Source organism: Carassius auratus, chromosome 32, assembly GCF_003368295.1.
Source record: "Carassius auratus strain Wakin chromosome 32, ASM336829v1, whole genome shotgun sequence".
Classification (NCBI taxonomy): Eukaryota; Metazoa; Chordata; class Actinopteri; order Cypriniformes; family Cyprinidae; genus Carassius; species Carassius auratus.
Window position 1 is genome coordinate 17,356,815 of NC_039274.1, and position 17,089 is coordinate 17,373,903.

Here is a 17,089-nt window from a genome sequence, read left to right on the forward strand (position 1 = left end):
TTTGTTTGAGAACAAAAAGATTCATTGTGTAAAAAATAAATAATTTGTAAGAAAATTGTATGCTGTAATCTGTATCGTGAAGTTTATCACATCATAAGTATGTTTATTTTATCTCAGCCGCCACATTTTTTCATGTGTCTTTAGGCCTCTGCCTCACATCAAGAATGACACGCTTCTCTTCCAACCCGTTGGTAATCCTGTGTTTGTCAAAGATATTCTCATTTTTCCCGAGCACATAGAAAGCTGCAATAAAGGTAAGCCAAAAGCACAAAATCTTCCAGAAACTATTTGTGTATTTTAATATCTCTGTGGTGCTTCCCAAAAAGATTTCTCGTTCACAAGTTATTATAAGTTGTTATAGCCTGTTTAACTCTATATGTTATTCTTTTCTTTTTAATAATGAAAATGATTTGATTTACTAACTTATGTAACAATTTAAAACTCAGTTCTGTTATTTATAATAAATTATTTGGCGTTTACAGCGGTCATATCCCACCATACGTCACTGATGCCCCGGCTGCACCTCCAAAACAAGTTTATGCATTTTACTTATCAACCATTTACTGTGCTCTTTTGATGGAAACTATTCAGAGCATGAATGACCTTTCTGAATGGGTTTTTATAGTTTGAGAGCAACACTTACTGCGTAGCTTCACATGCATTGTGAAATAAACTGTTGCATGCTGTCATCTCTATTTATATAGCACTATGTAAACATATATAAACTATATGTTGTATATAATTGTGTATGCATTGGGCATTGCACTTTAAAATTTTAATCTTTTCAGAAAACTGCCAGCTTAAATATTTCACCCAAAAATGTATCATCCTCAGGCCATTCAAGATGTAGATGAGGTTGTTTCTTCATCAGATTTGGAAAAATGTAGCATTGCATCATTTGTTCACAAATGGCTGCTCTGCAGTGAATGGGTGCCGTCGGAATGAGAGTCCAAACAGCTGATAAAAACATCACAATAATCCAAAATTAGGGCTGGGCGACAAAGCAGCAACCATAATTATCACAATGTTAATTTTCCTCGATAAAACGATAACCAGAGTAGATGCACAACTCTCTGATGAGTCTCGATCACATGACACTAAACAGCGCTGTGAGAAGTGCTCAAGTTCAGCCAAGGACACAAATGGCTTGGTTTAAGCCAGATCACAAACAGATGAAATACGGTGCGCAATGATAGTCTTTCCAATCTAGACATCGGCATCATTTACCACGGATTTACTGTAGTAACCAGGGTTCCTGCGGTCCTTAAAAAGTCTTAAAATGCTTTTAATTTCCTTGTATTAAGTTCGAAAGCGCCCCCTGCTGGCAGAGAATTAATGTGCATTTTCAGTAATGCTGGTGTTGTGAGTAAGGTATTCCTGCCAAACCGTGCGTGCTTGTGTGTGTTTGTGTATATGTGTGTGTGTGTGTGTGTTTTGAATTGAACAGTCATCTTGCATGAAACCTGCATGAAGCATTTGGCAGCCTTATTTTATGAGTATATAATAACTACAAGGCGACTGACGTGCTCTGACTCTTTCAGTTTTTGCAAGTCTTCTTGGAGAAACCATACTAATCGATGACTTGGATTCTGCTAATGATTATCGACGGGGGGTAAGACACTGATTGTGTGTGTTCGTGATGAAAAAATGTCAAGCACTTACAGCAAGCGTGCATATAACCGTGTGCTGAATGTTTGGTAGGTGGTTCAGAATAAGATGCAGTGCCCCACGCTCCTAACGCGTCAGGGCGAGCGGATACGCAGCAACGGGAAGTTCGGAGGACTGCAGAACAAGGCTCCGCCCATTGAGAAACTTCGAGGACAAGTGTTTGGAGCGCCGTTACCCAAAGAGCACAACCTCATACGCCATCAGATAGGTAACATACACACTGCATCTCAAACTAAATACCTGCAAAACCTGGCTTTATCGAGTTGTTTTGGAAAATAATGCAACACGTTTCATTCCATAATGCATCACACTTTTCAGAAAGCTTACATGATGATAAAAAAGATCATCTGTGTTGTGTGTGTACAGAGTTACTGCAGCAGTGTCGTGTTGCAATGCAGAAGGCGTCTAAGGTCCGGTCTGAGTATAACAGTCATGTGGAGCACCTGCAGAGTCCTCAGATGAAACAGAAACAGCAAGAGCTCCAGCAGCAGGAGCAAGAGTTACGAGATCTTGAGGAAACCCTCGGTAAGTGCTTTCCTCAGTCTAGGTCTGGTTACTTTCTGAATGCAAAACCGGACTTTTGACAGATCCTGTTTTCTTAGTCCTTATGGGGTATACAGTAGATTAAAAGTGTGAGGAGTATGCATGGGTTTAAGTGTGAAAAAGCATTTTAGCGTAAGGCTGCAGCATTAAAACTTTGCATTTCTTGCAAGTTTGCTGCCTTTTATGCTTTTGATGTCTGGATTTCTAAATATGAAACAAATATGCATATTCTTAAGACGTCTATTCGAATGCTGTAGTGTGTGTGTGTGTGTGTGTGTGTGTGTGTGTGTGTGTGTGTTTGCAGCCAGAACTCCTGAGCAAATGTACGCTGCGAGAGTGAAGCGAGGACTTGAGCCAGGATCTCCCTCGGTCCCTCCTAAAAGAGCCCGCCGCAAACTAGGTACATTAACAGCAGTCCTCTGAAGTCTTTATTTTCTTCCTCGTCTGGTGTCTTTTCACTGACATTAATAGCATGTTGTTTTGTTTCTGCAGATTCATGAACTAACGCGAGCTGACGGCTGATGCAATGTTTTTTTTAATGAGTTTATCCAGAGTGTCTTAAGATTCTCACATATTTTATGTTCTTTGCAAATCTTTTTGTTTTACTTTTCACTCTTTACAGACTTTAAGCAGAATGCAACAAAGTTTTATAATTGGACTGTGTCCATAATATATTTTGTATCTTTTTAAGAAAAAAAAAGTTTTTAAACTTACATCAAGTCTGGTCTTTTTTATACTAAACCTAAAGCAATCACACTCTCAGCGAAATCCTATTCAGATGGGTTTGTTTTCCTGCCACGTGTTTAAGTCCAGTGTATACGTAGCAGATGCATACAGCTTAAACCAGCATTTCAACACATGTAATGATGGATTTTAGTACGTTCTCATCACCAAGGTTCCCTCCACAATAAATCAATATGATTTATCCTTGACAGCAATAAAAAAAACAATTATCTTTACAAATTTTCATAAATTTTTAAGCTTAAATGCAATACCCCAAAGCTACACATTTCCAGTCTTTATTTAAAAGCTTTTACCTTGAACGTTTAAGTTAGAATAGTTGGCGAGAGCGTGATCGTGAACACAATGAAGCTGTGAGTGTGACCAATGAGAAGATGAGTTTACGTGTTCGGTGTGATTTGTGTTTAATGTCCCCTTTTAGACACTTGTTATGCCTTTTTACATACAGTAAATGCTGTAATAAAATCACAAGGTGGTTTTACTAATGTATTTTGTTGTAGAATAAAACATGAAAATATTGTGCGTTTCTAGATCTTATTTCAGGCTTTTAACCAAAACCCTGATTAAAGGACGATGGAGCCAGATGTGTTGAGATGCTGTCACTCGTTCTGGCGTAGGGCCTGCAGGAATACATCATCCCATTGTTTTGTCTGAAATCGTCCTCTGTAACTGAATGCAGTGCATTATTTGGGGATACCAACACCACAGTGGACATCACTTAGTGCGCTCTTAAACACTCAGTGTCCGAATCACTCATCTTTGACTGTTTTAGTGGGAAATAATGTATGATGGTATCCAACTTATTTTTTTCAGCATGACGTTATGTTCGTCCCTGCAGTTTTTCCCTGTAGTTAAAAAAGTAAATATTCACACAGTTTTGGCATACAAAGTGCCATAGTGAAAAATTGTAAAATGTATTTATTTTTTGGTACACTGAAGTCACAGGAAATCTCAATTTTAGCATATTTTTGTACTTATATTATAGTTATAGTAGTTTCCTACATGTATTTATACCTTTTAAGGGTGTTACAGTATACTGTATGATATGCATTACTAATACGTAAAATGAAAAGTTAGCCTATATATTTATGCATAGTTTTCTATTACTTTATGATTTAAATGGTCTGTGTTGTATCGGATGATATTTTAAGATCGAATCGGTCATTATTTGAATGAATTATATTCTAAGTAACATTATGAATCATATAACATGCACTCAATAAACTAAATTATATTTGTGCGGTTTCATCAGTAAATCTGTTTCTATTGTAATAGTGCAACGTTTTTGTTTTGTAATTGAAATGCTTCAAGAAAATCTCCATTTGGACCATTTAGGATTGGGGTCGCACTTTAGTTTGGGGAAACTAATTAACTAACTCTTACTTCTGCCTCAATAAACTGCTTATTAATAGTTAATTATGTAGTTGTTAAGCTTGGGTATGTATGGGTGATCTAAAATATGATCATGTAGATTATTAAGGTATTGCGTGTGCTTTATAAACAGCCAGTATGCTAGCAATAATATGCATGCTAATAAGCTTTATAAGCAGCCAGTATGCTAGTATGCTAGTAATAATCAGGCGGGAAGGAAGTCTTTCTTTTACTGTCTATGGTAATAATATGCATGCTAATAAGCTTTATAAACAGCCAGTATGCTTGTATACTAGTAATAATCAAGCGGGAAGGAAGTCTTTCTTTTACTGTCTATATGGTAATAATATGCATGCTAATAAGCTTTATAAACAGCCAGTATGCTAGTAATAATCAGGCGGGAAGGAAGTCTTTCTTTTACTGTCTATGGTAATAATATGCATGCTAATAAGCTTTATAAACAGCCAGTATGCTAGTAATAATATGCATGCTAATAAGCTTTATAAACAGCCAGTATGCTTGTATACTAGTAATAATCAAGCGGGAAGGAAGTCTTTCTTTTACTGTCTATATGGTAATAATATGCATGCTAATAAGCTTTATAAACAGCCAGTATGCTAGTAATAATCAGGCGGGAAGGAAGTCTTTCTTTTACTGTCTATGGTAATAATATGCATGCTAATAAGCTTTATAAACAGCCAGTATGCTAATAATTATATGCATGCTAATAAGCAACAAGTTCAGTAGTGAGAACTGAGTAGTTGGTGAGAATTGGTCCCTAAACTAAAGTGTTACCAGGATTGGTTCTTTAATTTGATATCATAGACATTTTAATATCCTTTGGTTTTTCTGACCAGGAATTCTTAAAAAAAAAAAAAAAAAAAAACGCATGGCATGACTGTCATAGCACGTGCGAAGCTGACCTTTTATGGCGACAGGAGCCGTTAAATACAGCCGAAGTGCACAGGAGCATCGGCGCATTAACCATAGAGGCATTAACACTGCACGTCCATTACCTTTTAACGAGTTATGGCTGTCATTTACAGTAGTATGAAGTATTACGTTTTTGGTTATTATTACATAACAAATAGGCCAACCAAGTGGCGTTTATTTAATCAATGACATACTAAATACAACACCTTTTAAAAAATAATAATAATAGAAAAAAAAAAAAAAAAAACACATTTGCATCTAAAGCGTACACTGTTAAAAATGAAGACAAAATGTTGTCACACATGTTGGTGGAAAATATTCGTATTCAGGGTTATAGTGATAAACAACGTGTCCAGTAAAGTTTTCTACAGCTTAAACAGAAATCTCCTCACCTTGTGTGGAAAAAGTTAGTATACACCCCAATATGTATCCCTAAAATGCCTTGTCAAACAATTACTGGATTGTTAACTTAATAATAAATGCCAAACCTTATATAAATGTCAATAAAGTCTCTAGCGCCACCAATGCGTCAAATATGTTTATGCTATTATTTTAGAACTGCTTGGTAAAAAGCTGTGCAAATTGCCACAGAAATAAAAAAGAGGGTTGGAGCTTCAATCTGACCATTTTTGAGGTTGGTCCTCCACCAGTGGGTCAAAGTGTCACTGATTTTTATGCTATAACTTTTGTACTGTTCAGTAGTTGTGAAAACTGGCACAGGGATAAATGAGGTTTGGAGCTTCAATCTGACCAATTTTGGTGGGTTTCTTTCAAACCTTCTAGCGCCAACAATGGGGCAGATTTGCGCTGATGCTAATACCGTTTGGTAAAAAGTTGTGAAAATTGGGACAGAACTTCAGTTTCTCTCTACTCTCTATCACCACCAATGGGTGGAATTTGCTCTGATGTTTTGCTAATAACTTCCTAACCGGGTTTTGAAAAATGGCACAGAGTTAGAGGAGGCTTGGAGCTTCACTCTGAACAATTTTGTGGTCCATCCAAACCTTTTAGTGCCACCAATGAGTCAAAATTGCACTGAATTTTATGTAAAGACTCTTGAACTTTTGAACCAAATCTTTACAAACGTTGATCAGCTCACATAAATAACATGTAATATGTTAAAATGACGCTCAACATGCACTTGCTGGAAATGTGAGAAGAAGGTTGAGTTCGGGTTCATTTGGTGTCAGAGACCAGCAGCCAAAGGTTCACTGTATGTATTTATATTTTACAACCAAACTAGAATTTTTCCAGTTATTTCTATGGGTTTTTTTGTTCTGCAGGCAGTCTGGCACCATTTATGTATATCTGTTAGACCTGTGTAAGACAATACAACATGCCTGCAGCTCAGACGTTAGGAATAATTCAGACTGTGGTTAAGTACGACCCATAATACTGAATTACATCAGTCTTAATAAAATGAATATTGTAAACATTGACAATTTTGTCCTCTCTGTGCCAAGTATAATAAGTTTGCTGTTTAATATTTTTTTGTTTTAGCGAGCATGGCCTTCACGTAATTATTACAAACGATGGGGATCTTTCTTTTTTATCTATCCAAATATCAGATAGATGTTTTGTTTTTATCCTTTTCAAATTCTTTTTATGATGTTAACTAGGGCTGGGAATCGTTAGAAATTTTCCCAATTTTCTCAATACTGTTTATTACTTATTGTCAACTTAATTTAAAGGTTAATTGGCAATGTCAAAATTCAACATATTACAGTATACAAATTTTCAGGTTCTAATTCCGGTTCCATTTAAATTAAATGTTATTATTTTTTTTTACTATTTTTTTAATGCCTCCTTACATGTAATATAGAATTGTGTGCAGTTTGGACCTCAATACGAATAATGACTTCAATTCTATCTTTTAAAACTCGAAAATATTTTACACGCAGCAAACGTACTATATTGTGGCCATGCATTATAAAGCATGCATACACTCCTGAATATGAATGTGTAAGTGTCAGGCCCTTGAGGGAGCACGTAGATCCTCTCAGATTTTGGGACTGAATATTGGATGCAGCTTCCTAAAAGGATATTTATATCATTGAAGTTGCATGGATTTGGTGGCTTTAACACTGCGGTAGAAATCACACATGCAGGTCTAAATTGACTCATATATATTATACTTCTCCAAACTCTATAAAGGGAGACATAAAGGGATTTTTATCAAAATAAGGTTTGGTCAAAATAGTTGCAATCAATCAACAAACAAACAATCAAATACATATATACAAACATACACCATGCACCTGATACTTTGGACATGTATGATGCATGCTTATAGTTTTACAGTTAAAATGTTTTGTTTGTTTGTTTGTTTGTTTGTTTTTGTTTTTATGTACTACTTTAAAAAAATGCCTGCATCCCAATTTTGTACATCACAGTAGGCTATTAGGTTAATTGGACTTTAAATGATCTATTTGAAGTGATTCAGAGATTCAAGTTTTAACCCCATAAAAGCGTACGAGTAGACAATCGGAAAGAATTTTTTCAAGTTATGTTACATTTATGATAAATAAAGACGTTTTTATAATGACAGACACTTTGGCTAATTCATTTGAATTAAATTTTAACAGTATAATAAATTATTAAAAGTAACAGGTCACCTTTGCTTTGTAAAAGTAAACCGTATAAACAAATAAAAATTACAGTAACAACGTAATAAATATTACGTCGCCTCACGCTGAACGGGGGGGGGGTTGATTTGAGCCCATATATGGTCACGTTTAAGTTTTGGGGCGTGTCTGGAGAAACTAAGGCGGAAGATTAAGGTCTGTAGCATTTTTACAATATTTCATTTACGAATCTTTTCTCATATTTAAAACGTATATGTATCGTATAGAGCATTTTAAAGTAATTTTCTTGCGGTTATTGTATGTCACGGCACGTTTTTTGTGAATCTTTATTTTTCATCCGGGACATTATTTCCGTCTGGTCGAGGTATTCCGGAAGCCGGAAGTTTGGGCGGTGGTTGAAAGCGGCGATCTCAGTTCCTCGGTGAGGCGCTTATTTTCTTTAATTCTTTGATCCTTATATACTTTTTGTAAGATTTAGTTATGCAATTCATTTTACTTTAATAATATGTAATAAATGTATACGGACAGGGAGAGTTAGCGAGACACAATATTGATTACAAATCTCTAAATATTGTCCAGACTTGTAACGTTAGCATATAACGTTACTCAAGTGTTATTCATCTGTATCTTTGTAAATATGTAAGCTTTTGCCAAAAAGTGTCGTTGTACTAGCTTCCTGTCTCATTTTATGGTTTGTTTAACGTTAATCTTGCTATCATTACTGTACGTTACACAGCTTCCTCGTGAACAGAAATGCGCTATAAATAATTAAAATGAGTCACTCATGCAGACAGAGACGTACCCGTTTCTCTTTGTCCTCTACAAAATCAAATGAAGCACCTCTTGTACCTGTTTGCACTAGGTTTATGGCTGATGTGATGCAGGACACTGTTTTCAGGGTTTTAGCATACTGCTTTGTGTTACTGTATTGTTATTAAAAGTCATTGATTGTTTTAACTCCTAAATATTTTGCATTCTCAATGAGACATGTAACAAAAATCAGCGTTTTTGTCATGTTTTCCAATACAAATATGTGAACATCCTTACACTAGATGCAGAATGGAGTCTTGTTTTGAGATTATGGAACAAAATGAAGACATACAACACGGGAACGCATGTCTGTTAGTGGGGTGTAAGAACTGGTTTTCCCTTTGAATTAAGTACATTTTTCAGTTTCACAGAAAACAAGACTTCTTATCAAAAGTCAGTTTGCTTCTCACGTGAATGTGTCTTGATTTAAGAATCTTTAGATGTTTTAACGGCTAGAAATAAGAAAATAAGACAAAAAAACAAGCAAGAACAGGCCCTTTTTTGCATTTTTTTATCAGAATGTACAGTGAAAGGTTTGTCCATATTCCAGTTTTTTTTTTTTTTTTATTAATTAGAAGTAGATATTTTGTAAGTTGTATTTTTTAAGTGCTAATACAACTCATTTTCTGCTCCCTAGACCTTTACGTTTAGAGAATTATTCCTTAAAGTTTCTGAGCATGCTCTTTAAAAAAAATAGTTCCTTCGTAAAACCTGCAGATGTCTAGTTTTGAAGAAACACTAAGAGAGATCAGATGTTTATTTTCATTTTGCTTGATGCATGATTTTTTTTTTAATGCACAATGCAATCTTTTTATAATCCGTTTTTTAACTGGACATTAAACTATTTTTGGGATCGTTTGTGATGTCTTTTTATTTTTTCCCCAGCTTGTAGGTAAAACCAAAAACAGCCAAAATGTCGAGCAAATGTCGCACCAAGGGAAAGATCACCAAGAAGCGTCCTCAGCGGGCCACCTCCAATGTCTTCGCTATGTTCGATCAGTCGCAGATTCAGGAGTTTAAGGAAGCCTTCAACATGATCGACCAGAACCGCGACGGCTTCATCGATAAGGAGGATCTTCATGACATGCTCGCTTCTCTCGGTAACGATCTGGTGGCATTAAAATTCTTGCTTTAATTTTGCATTTCATTGTTTTCGATGTAATCATACTTTCTCCCGAGTACATAAAGCAGACGGGAGAGGAACTGGTCACATCTGGAAGATATTAAAAGAGCAAAAAACTGATTTGTAATAACTTGGCAAAGGATTTTATTTTGATGATCTTCCATCATGACCATTGGGCTACAAAACAATAAACAAATAACTTAATAAATATATAATAATTGCTGTTAATAGTGTTCATCGTCTGGTTGACTGTGTCTTGTATGAAAATAAACTGACAGTCAACGCTGATAAACGACTATTAAATATTTTAAATATTTAAATAACTATTAAAAAGTTGCATTGCAATGATTTGTATCGTATGAAGCGCTATACAAATAAACTTGAATTAAACTAATACAGACACGCACTACAGAAGTAAATGAGATTATGAGGGCCGTGTCATGTTACAGCATTATAGATTGGATGTGTTTTTCTGCCGTGTTTCAGGGAAGAACCCAACAGATGACTATTTGGAGGCGATGATGACCGAAGCCCCCGGGCCCATAAACTTCACCATGTTCCTCACCATGTTCGGAGAGAAGCTGAACGGCACAGACCCCGAGGAAGTCATTCGTAATGCGTTCGCCTGCTTTGACGAGGAAGGAACAGGTGAACAGATGTCACACACAAGATTTATATGTTTGAAGAGTATATAACATTTCCAGTTTGTCAGTCATGCATAAACGAAATCGTAAGAGTTGTTTCTTACCCGACTGACAAATATAAAAATATGCATCAAATTAGGTTTATTAGATGGTTAAAACTTCCTTATGAAGCTGTGGTTTCTGTGTTTCTCACAGGCTTCGTTCAGGAGGACTATCTGAGAGAGCTGCTGACCACTATGGGAGATCGATTCACAGACGAAGAGGTCGACGAGCTCTTCAGAGAAGCGCCGATCGATAAAAAGAGCAACTTCAACTACGTGGAGTTCACCCGTATTCTTAAACACGGAGCCAAAGACAAAGACGATTAGAAAAAACCCTTTAGGCGAGAGAAATCAGTGCTGTCCGTTCACCTGGATCCCATTGAGAACGCATCTTTAGCTTTAATATACCGTATGTGCGGATGAAAATGACATGTTCACTCTGTTTAACTTCACTGGGATAAGACTTCATGTTTTGAAGGGGTTATGATACAGAATCACAAAGTCACTCATGTTAAAATGCAAGATTGAACCATGCACCTTTTTTTTTTCTTCTTCTTCTCTTAGGTTTGTGTGCCAGTGTTTTATTTTATGCAAACTGGAAAAAAATTCCTCTTGATTTCATCACACCACTGTCATGTTCAGGGCTCATGGATCATGTCTTCATATATTTGGAGCATGTCTGAGGTTTATATAATGGTATATTTAAAGTACATAGATAGTCGTACGTTGATTCAGACCTCGAAGACGAATCTCATTTCTCTGTTGATTTAGACGGTAAAAAATGTGAACGTGTTGATCTATTTCGATGCATTTGACCTCATTTGATTTCGTTGCCTAATTTTACATTATATAATATTAAATATTTTGAATAAATGTCTCTTATTAAAACATTTATGTGCAACTTACATGTTTTTTTTTTGTTTGTTTGTTTTATGTCTATGTCAATGTTTTTGGACTTAATGTAATCGTGAATACAGTCATAAATGTTGTTTTTTGTTTATTACAGTGCTGCTGATGCTTTATTACTCTGGTTTGACTGAGCAATTAATTTTCTAAAGAAACGGTGAAAACATTTCAATTTCAACAGACTTAAGACTTCAGCTAGCAACTATTTATTACTAGATTAAGCATAAACTAGTAGTTAATAGTATCTAGTGTGTGTGTGTGTGTGTGTGTGTGTGTGTGTAGGATATAAATACGCAATTCTGACTTTTTTCTTGGAATTGTGGGATATAAACGTGCAATTCTGACTCTTGGAATTGTGAGAGAGAGAGACTTTAAATTGTGAGTTTATATCTCACAGTTCTGGCTTTATAACTCGCAATCGCTCTGATGTTTTGCTAATAACTTCCTAACCGGGTTTTGAAAAATGGCACAGAGTTAGAGGAGGCTTGGAGCTTCACTCTGAACAATTTTGTGGTCCATCCAAACCTTTTAGTGCCACCAATGAGTCAAAATTGCACTGAATTTTATGTAAAGACTCTTGAACTTTTGAACCAAATCTTTACAAACGTTGATCAGCTCACATAAATAACATGTAATATGTTAAAATGACGCTCAACATGCACTTGCTGGAAATGTGAGAAGAAGGTTGAGTTCGGGTTCATTTGGTGTCAGAGACCAGCAGCCAAAGGTTCACTGTATGTATTTATATTTTACAACCAAACTAGAATTTTTCCAGTTATTTCTATGGGTTTTTTTGTTCTGCAGGCAGTCTGGCACCATTTATGTATATCTGTTAGACCTGTGTAAGACAATACAACATGCCTGCAGCTCAGACGTTAGGAATAATTCAGACTGTGGTTAAGTACGACCCATAATACTGAATTACATCAGTCTTAATAAAATGAATATTGTAAACATTGACAATTTTGTCCTCTCTGTGCCAAGTATAATAAGTTTGCTGTTTAATATTTTTTTGTTTTAGCGAGCATGGCCTTCACGTAATTATTACAAACGATGGGGATCTTTCTTTTTTATCTATCCAAATATCAGATAGATGTTTTGTTTTTATCCTTTTCAAATTCTTTTTATGATGTTAACTAGGGCTGGGAATCGTTAGAAATTTTCCCAATTTTCTCAATACTGTTTATTACTTATTGTCAACTTAATTTAAAGGTTAATTGGCAATGTCAAAATTCAACATATTACAGTATACAAATTTTCAGGTTCTAATTCCGGTTCCATTTAAATTAAATGTTATTATTTTTTTTTACTATTTTTTTAATGCCTCCTTACATGTAATATAGAATTGTGTGCAGTTTGGACCTCAATACGAATAATGACTTCAATTCTATCTTTTAAAACTCGAAAATATTTTACACGCAGCAAACGTACTATATTGTGGCCATGCATTATAAAGCATGCATACACTCCTGAATATGAATGTGTAAGTGTCAGGCCCTTGAGGGAGCACGTAGATCCTCTCAGATTTTGGGACTGAATATTGGATGCAGCTTCCTAAAAGGATATTTATATCATTGAAGTTGCATGGATTTGGTGGCTTTAACACTGCGGTAGAAATCACACATGCAGGTCTAAATTGACTCATATATATTATACTTCTCCAAACTCTATAAAGGGAGACATAAAGGGATTTTTATCAAAATAAGGTTTGGTCAAAATAGTTGCAATCAATCAACAAACAAACAATCAAATACATATATACAAACATACACCATGCACCTGATACTTTGGACATGTATGATGCATGCTTATAGTTTTACAGTTAAAATGTTTTGTTTGTTTGTTTGTTTGTTTGTTTTTGTTTTTATGTACTACTTTAAAAAAATGCCTGCATCCCAATTTTGTACATCACAGTAGGCTATTAGGTTAATTGGACTTTAAATGATCTATTTGAAGTGATTCAGAGATTCAAGTTTTAACCCCATAAAAGCGTACGAGTAGACAATCGGAAAGAATTTTTTCAAGTTATGTTACATTTATGATAAATAAAGACGTTTTTATAATGACAGACACTTTGGCTAATTCATTTGAATTAAATTTTAACAGTATAATAAATTATTAAAAGTAACAGGTCACCTTTGCTTTGTAAAAGTAAACCGTATAAACAAATAAAAATTACAGTAACAACGTAATAAATATTACGTCGCCTCACGCTGAACGGGGGGGGGGGTTGATTTGAGCCCATATATGGTCACGTTTAAGTTTTGGGGCGTGTCTGGAGAAACTAAGGCGGAAGATTAAGGTCTGTAGCATTTTTACAATATTTCATTTACGAATCTTTTCTCATATTTAAAACGTATATGTATCGTATAGAGCATTTTAAAGTAATTTTCTTGCGGTTATTGTATGTCACGGCACGTTTTTTGTGAATCTTTATTTTTCATCCGGGACATTATTTCCGTCTGGTCGAGGTATTCCGGAAGCCGGAAGTTTGGGCGGTGGTTGAAAGCGGCGATCTCAGTTCCTCGGTGAGGCGCTTATTTTCTTTAATTCTTTGATCCTTATATACTTTTTGTAAGATTTAGTTATGCAATTCATTTTACTTTAATAATATGTAATAAATGTATACGGACAGGGAGAGTTAGCGAGACACAATATTGATTACAAATCTCTAAATATTGTCCAGACTTGTAACGTTAGCATATAACGTTACTCAAGTGTTATTCATCTGTATCTTTGTAAATATGTAAGCTTTTGCCAAAAAGTGTCGTTGTACTAGCTTCCTGTCTCATTTTATGGTTTGTTTAACGTTAATCTTGCTATCATTACTGTACGTTACACAGCTTCCTCGTGAACAGAAATGCGCTATAAATAATTAAAATGAGTCACTCATGCAGACAGAGACGTACCCGTTTCTCTTTGTCCTCTACAAAATCAAATGAAGCACCTCTTGTACCTGTTTGCACTAGGTTTATGGCTGATGTGATGCAGGACACTGTTTTCAGGGTTTTAGCATACTGCTTTGTGTTACTGTATTGTTATTAAAAGTCATTGATTGTTTTAACTCCTAAATATTTTGCATTCTCAATGAGACATGTAACAAAAATCAGCGTTTTTGTCATGTTTTCCAATACAAATATGTGAACATCCTTACACTAGATGCAGAATGGAGTCTTGTTTTGAGATTATGGAACAAAATGAAGACATACAACACGGGAACGCATGTCTGTTAGTGGGGTGTAAGAACTGGTTTTCCCTTTGAATTAAGTACATTTTTCAGTTTCACAGAAAACAAGACTTCTTATCAAAAGTCAGTTTGCTTCTCACGTGAATGTGTCTTGATTTAAGAATCTTTAGATGTTTTAACGGCTAGAAATAAGAAAATAAGACAAAAAAACAAGCAAGAACAGGCCCTTTTTTGCATTTTTTTATCAGAATGTACAGTGAAAGGTTTGTCCATATTCCAGTTTTTTTTTTTTTTTATTAATTAGAAGTAGATATTTTGTAAGTTGTATTTTTTAAGTGCTAATACAACTCATTTTCTGCTCCCTAGACCTTTACGTTTAGAGAATTATTCCTTAAAGTTTCTGAGCATGCTCTTTAAAAAAAATAGTTCCTTCGTAAAACCTGCAGATGTCTAGTTTTGAAGAAACACTAAGAGAGATCAGATGTTTATTTTCATTTTGCTTGATGCATGATTTTTTTTTTAATGCACAATGCAATCTTTTTATAATCCGTTTTTTAACTGGACATTAAACTATTTTTGGGATCGTTTGTGATGTCTTTTTATTTTTTCCCCAGCTTGTAGGTAAAACCAAAAACAGCCAAAATGTCGAGCAAATGTCGCACCAAGGGAAAGATCACCAAGAAGCGTCCTCAGCGGGCCACCTCCAATGTCTTCGCTATGTTCGATCAGTCGCAGATTCAGGAGTTTAAGGAAGCCTTCAACATGATCGACCAGAACCGCGACGGCTTCATCGATAAGGAGGATCTTCATGACATGCTCGCTTCTCTCGGTAACGATCTGGTGGCATTAAAATTCTTGCTTTAATTTTGCATTTCATTGTTTTCGATGTAATCATACTTTCTCCCGAGTACATAAAGCAGACGGGAGAGGAACTGGTCACATCTGGAAGATATTAAAAGAGCAAAAAACTGATTTGTAATAACTTGGCAAAGGATTTTATTTTGATGATCTTCCATCATGACCATTGGGCTACAAAACAATAAACAAATAACTTAATAAATATATAATAATTGCTGTTAATAGTGTTCATCGTCTGGTTGACTGTGTCTTGTATGAAAATAAACTGACAGTCAACGCTGATAAACGACTATTAAATATTTTAAATATTTAAATAACTATTAAAAAGTTGCATTGCAATGATTTGTATCGTATGAAGCGCTATACAAATAAACTTGAATTAAACTAATACAGACACGCACTACAGAAGTAAATGAGATTATGAGGGCCGTGTCATGTTACAGCATTATAGATTGGATGTGTTTTTCTGCCGTGTTTCAGGGAAGAACCCAACAGATGACTATTTGGAGGCGATGATGACCGAAGCCCCCGGGCCCATAAACTTCACCATGTTCCTCACCATGTTCGGAGAGAAGCTGAACGGCACAGACCCCGAGGAAGTCATTCGTAATGCGTTCGCCTGCTTTGACGAGGAAGGAACAGGTGAACAGATGTCACACACAAGATTTATATGTTTGAAGAGTATATAACATTTCCAGTTTGTCAGTCATGCATAAACGAAATCGTAAGAGTTGTTTCTTACCCGACTGACAAATATAAAAATATGCATCAAATTAGGTTTATTAGATGGTTAAAACTTCCTTATGAAGCTGTGGTTTCTGTGTTTCTCACAGGCTTCGTTCAGGAGGACTATCTGAGAGAGCTGCTGACCACTATGGGAGATCGATTCACAGACGAAGAGGTCGACGAGCTCTTCAGAGAAGCGCCGATCGATAAAAAGAGCAACTTCAACTACGTGGAGTTCACCCGTATTCTTAAACACGGAGCCAAAGACAAAGACGATTAGAAAAAACCCTTTAGGCGAGAGAAATCAGTGCTGTCCGTTCACCTGGATCCCATTGAGAACGCATCTTTAGCTTTAATATACCGTATGTGCGGATGAAAATGACATGTTCACTCTGTTTAACTTCACTGGGATAAGACTTCATGTTTTGAAGGGGTTATGATACAGAATCACAAAGTCACTCATGTTAAAATGCAAGATTGAACCATGCACCTTTTTTTTTTCTTCTTCTTCTCTTAGGTTTGTGTGCCAGTGTTTTATTTTATGCAAACTGGAAAAAAATTCCTCTTGATTTCATCACACCACTGTCATGTTCAGGGCTCATGGATCATGTCTTCATATATTTGGAGCATGTCTGAGGTTTATATAATGGTATATTTAAAGTACATAGATAGTCGTACGTTGATTCAGACCTCGAAGACGAATCTCATTTCTCTGTTGATTTAGACGGTAAAAAATGTGAACGTGTTGATCTATTTCGATGCATTTGACCTCATTTGATTTCGTTGCCTAATTTTACATTATATAATATTAAATATTTTGAATAAATGTCTCTTATTAAAACATTTATGTGCAACTTACATGTTTTTTTTTTGTTTGTTTGTTTTATGTCTATGTCAATGTTTTTGGACTTAATGTAATCGTGAATACAGTCATAAATGTTGTTTTTTGTTTA

The 17,089-nt window shown here is 35.4% G+C and overlaps 3 protein-coding genes across 4 annotated transcripts in view; all 3 read left to right on the top strand.

Annotated features, from left to right (window-relative positions):
* The window catches only part of LOC113051717 (structural maintenance of chromosomes flexible hinge domain-containing protein 1-like), a 40,884-nt gene extending 37,410 nt beyond the window's left edge, over positions 1 to 3,474 (top strand). The window contains exons 44-49 of one of the 2 annotated variants that reach the window (XM_026215692.1): positions 145 to 254; positions 1,542 to 1,612; positions 1,702 to 1,876; positions 2,035 to 2,193; positions 2,516 to 2,611; positions 2,704 to 3,474. In XM_026215692.1, coding sequence (XP_026071477.1) covers positions 145 to 254; positions 1,542 to 1,612; positions 1,702 to 1,876; positions 2,035 to 2,193; positions 2,516 to 2,611; positions 2,704 to 2,711 — 619 coding nt within the window. In that variant the 3' untranslated portion in view covers positions 2,712 to 3,474. The other variant, XM_026215694.1, reaches the window with a different exon arrangement.
* Positions 3,475 to 8,111: 4,637 nt separating this feature from the next.
* On the top strand, positions 8,112 to 11,464 carry LOC113051718 (myosin regulatory light chain 2, smooth muscle minor isoform-like). The gene is made up of 4 exons (XM_026215695.1): positions 8,112 to 8,262; positions 9,537 to 9,751; positions 10,261 to 10,422; positions 10,614 to 11,464. The coding sequence occupies exons 2-4, from the start codon at positions 9,565 to 9,567 to the stop codon at positions 10,784 to 10,786; spliced, it is 522 nt and encodes a 173-aa protein (XP_026071480.1). The 5' UTR covers positions 8,112 to 8,262; positions 9,537 to 9,564; the 3' UTR covers positions 10,787 to 11,464.
* Positions 11,465 to 13,742: 2,278 nt separating this feature from the next.
* Positions 13,743 to 17,089, top strand: LOC113051719 (myosin regulatory light chain 2, smooth muscle minor isoform-like). The gene is made up of 4 exons (XM_026215696.1): positions 13,743 to 13,893; positions 15,167 to 15,381; positions 15,891 to 16,052; positions 16,244 to 17,089. Exons 2-4 carry the CDS (start codon positions 15,195 to 15,197, stop codon positions 16,414 to 16,416), a joined length of 522 nt encoding a protein of 173 aa, XP_026071481.1. The 5' UTR covers positions 13,743 to 13,893; positions 15,167 to 15,194; the 3' UTR covers positions 16,417 to 17,089.

Bases quoted from the DNA above. Each gene is read 5' to 3' on its own strand.
- LOC113051718 (XM_026215695.1), top strand. From the start codon at position 9,565: ATGTCGAGCAAATGTCGCACCAAGGGAAAGATCACCAAGAAGCGTCCT. The intron at 9,752-10,260 runs GTAACGATCTGG...GCCGTGTTTCAG, and splicing joins TGACATGCTCGCTTCTCTCG to GGAAGAACCCAACAGATGAC. The intron at 10,423-10,613 runs GTGAACAGATGT...TGTTTCTCACAG, and splicing joins CTTTGACGAGGAAGGAACAG to GCTTCGTTCAGGAGGACTAT.
- LOC113051719 (XM_026215696.1), top strand. From the start codon at position 15,195: ATGTCGAGCAAATGTCGCACCAAGGGAAAGATCACCAAGAAGCGTCCT. The intron at 15,382-15,890 runs GTAACGATCTGG...GCCGTGTTTCAG, and splicing joins TGACATGCTCGCTTCTCTCG to GGAAGAACCCAACAGATGAC. The intron at 16,053-16,243 runs GTGAACAGATGT...TGTTTCTCACAG, and splicing joins CTTTGACGAGGAAGGAACAG to GCTTCGTTCAGGAGGACTAT.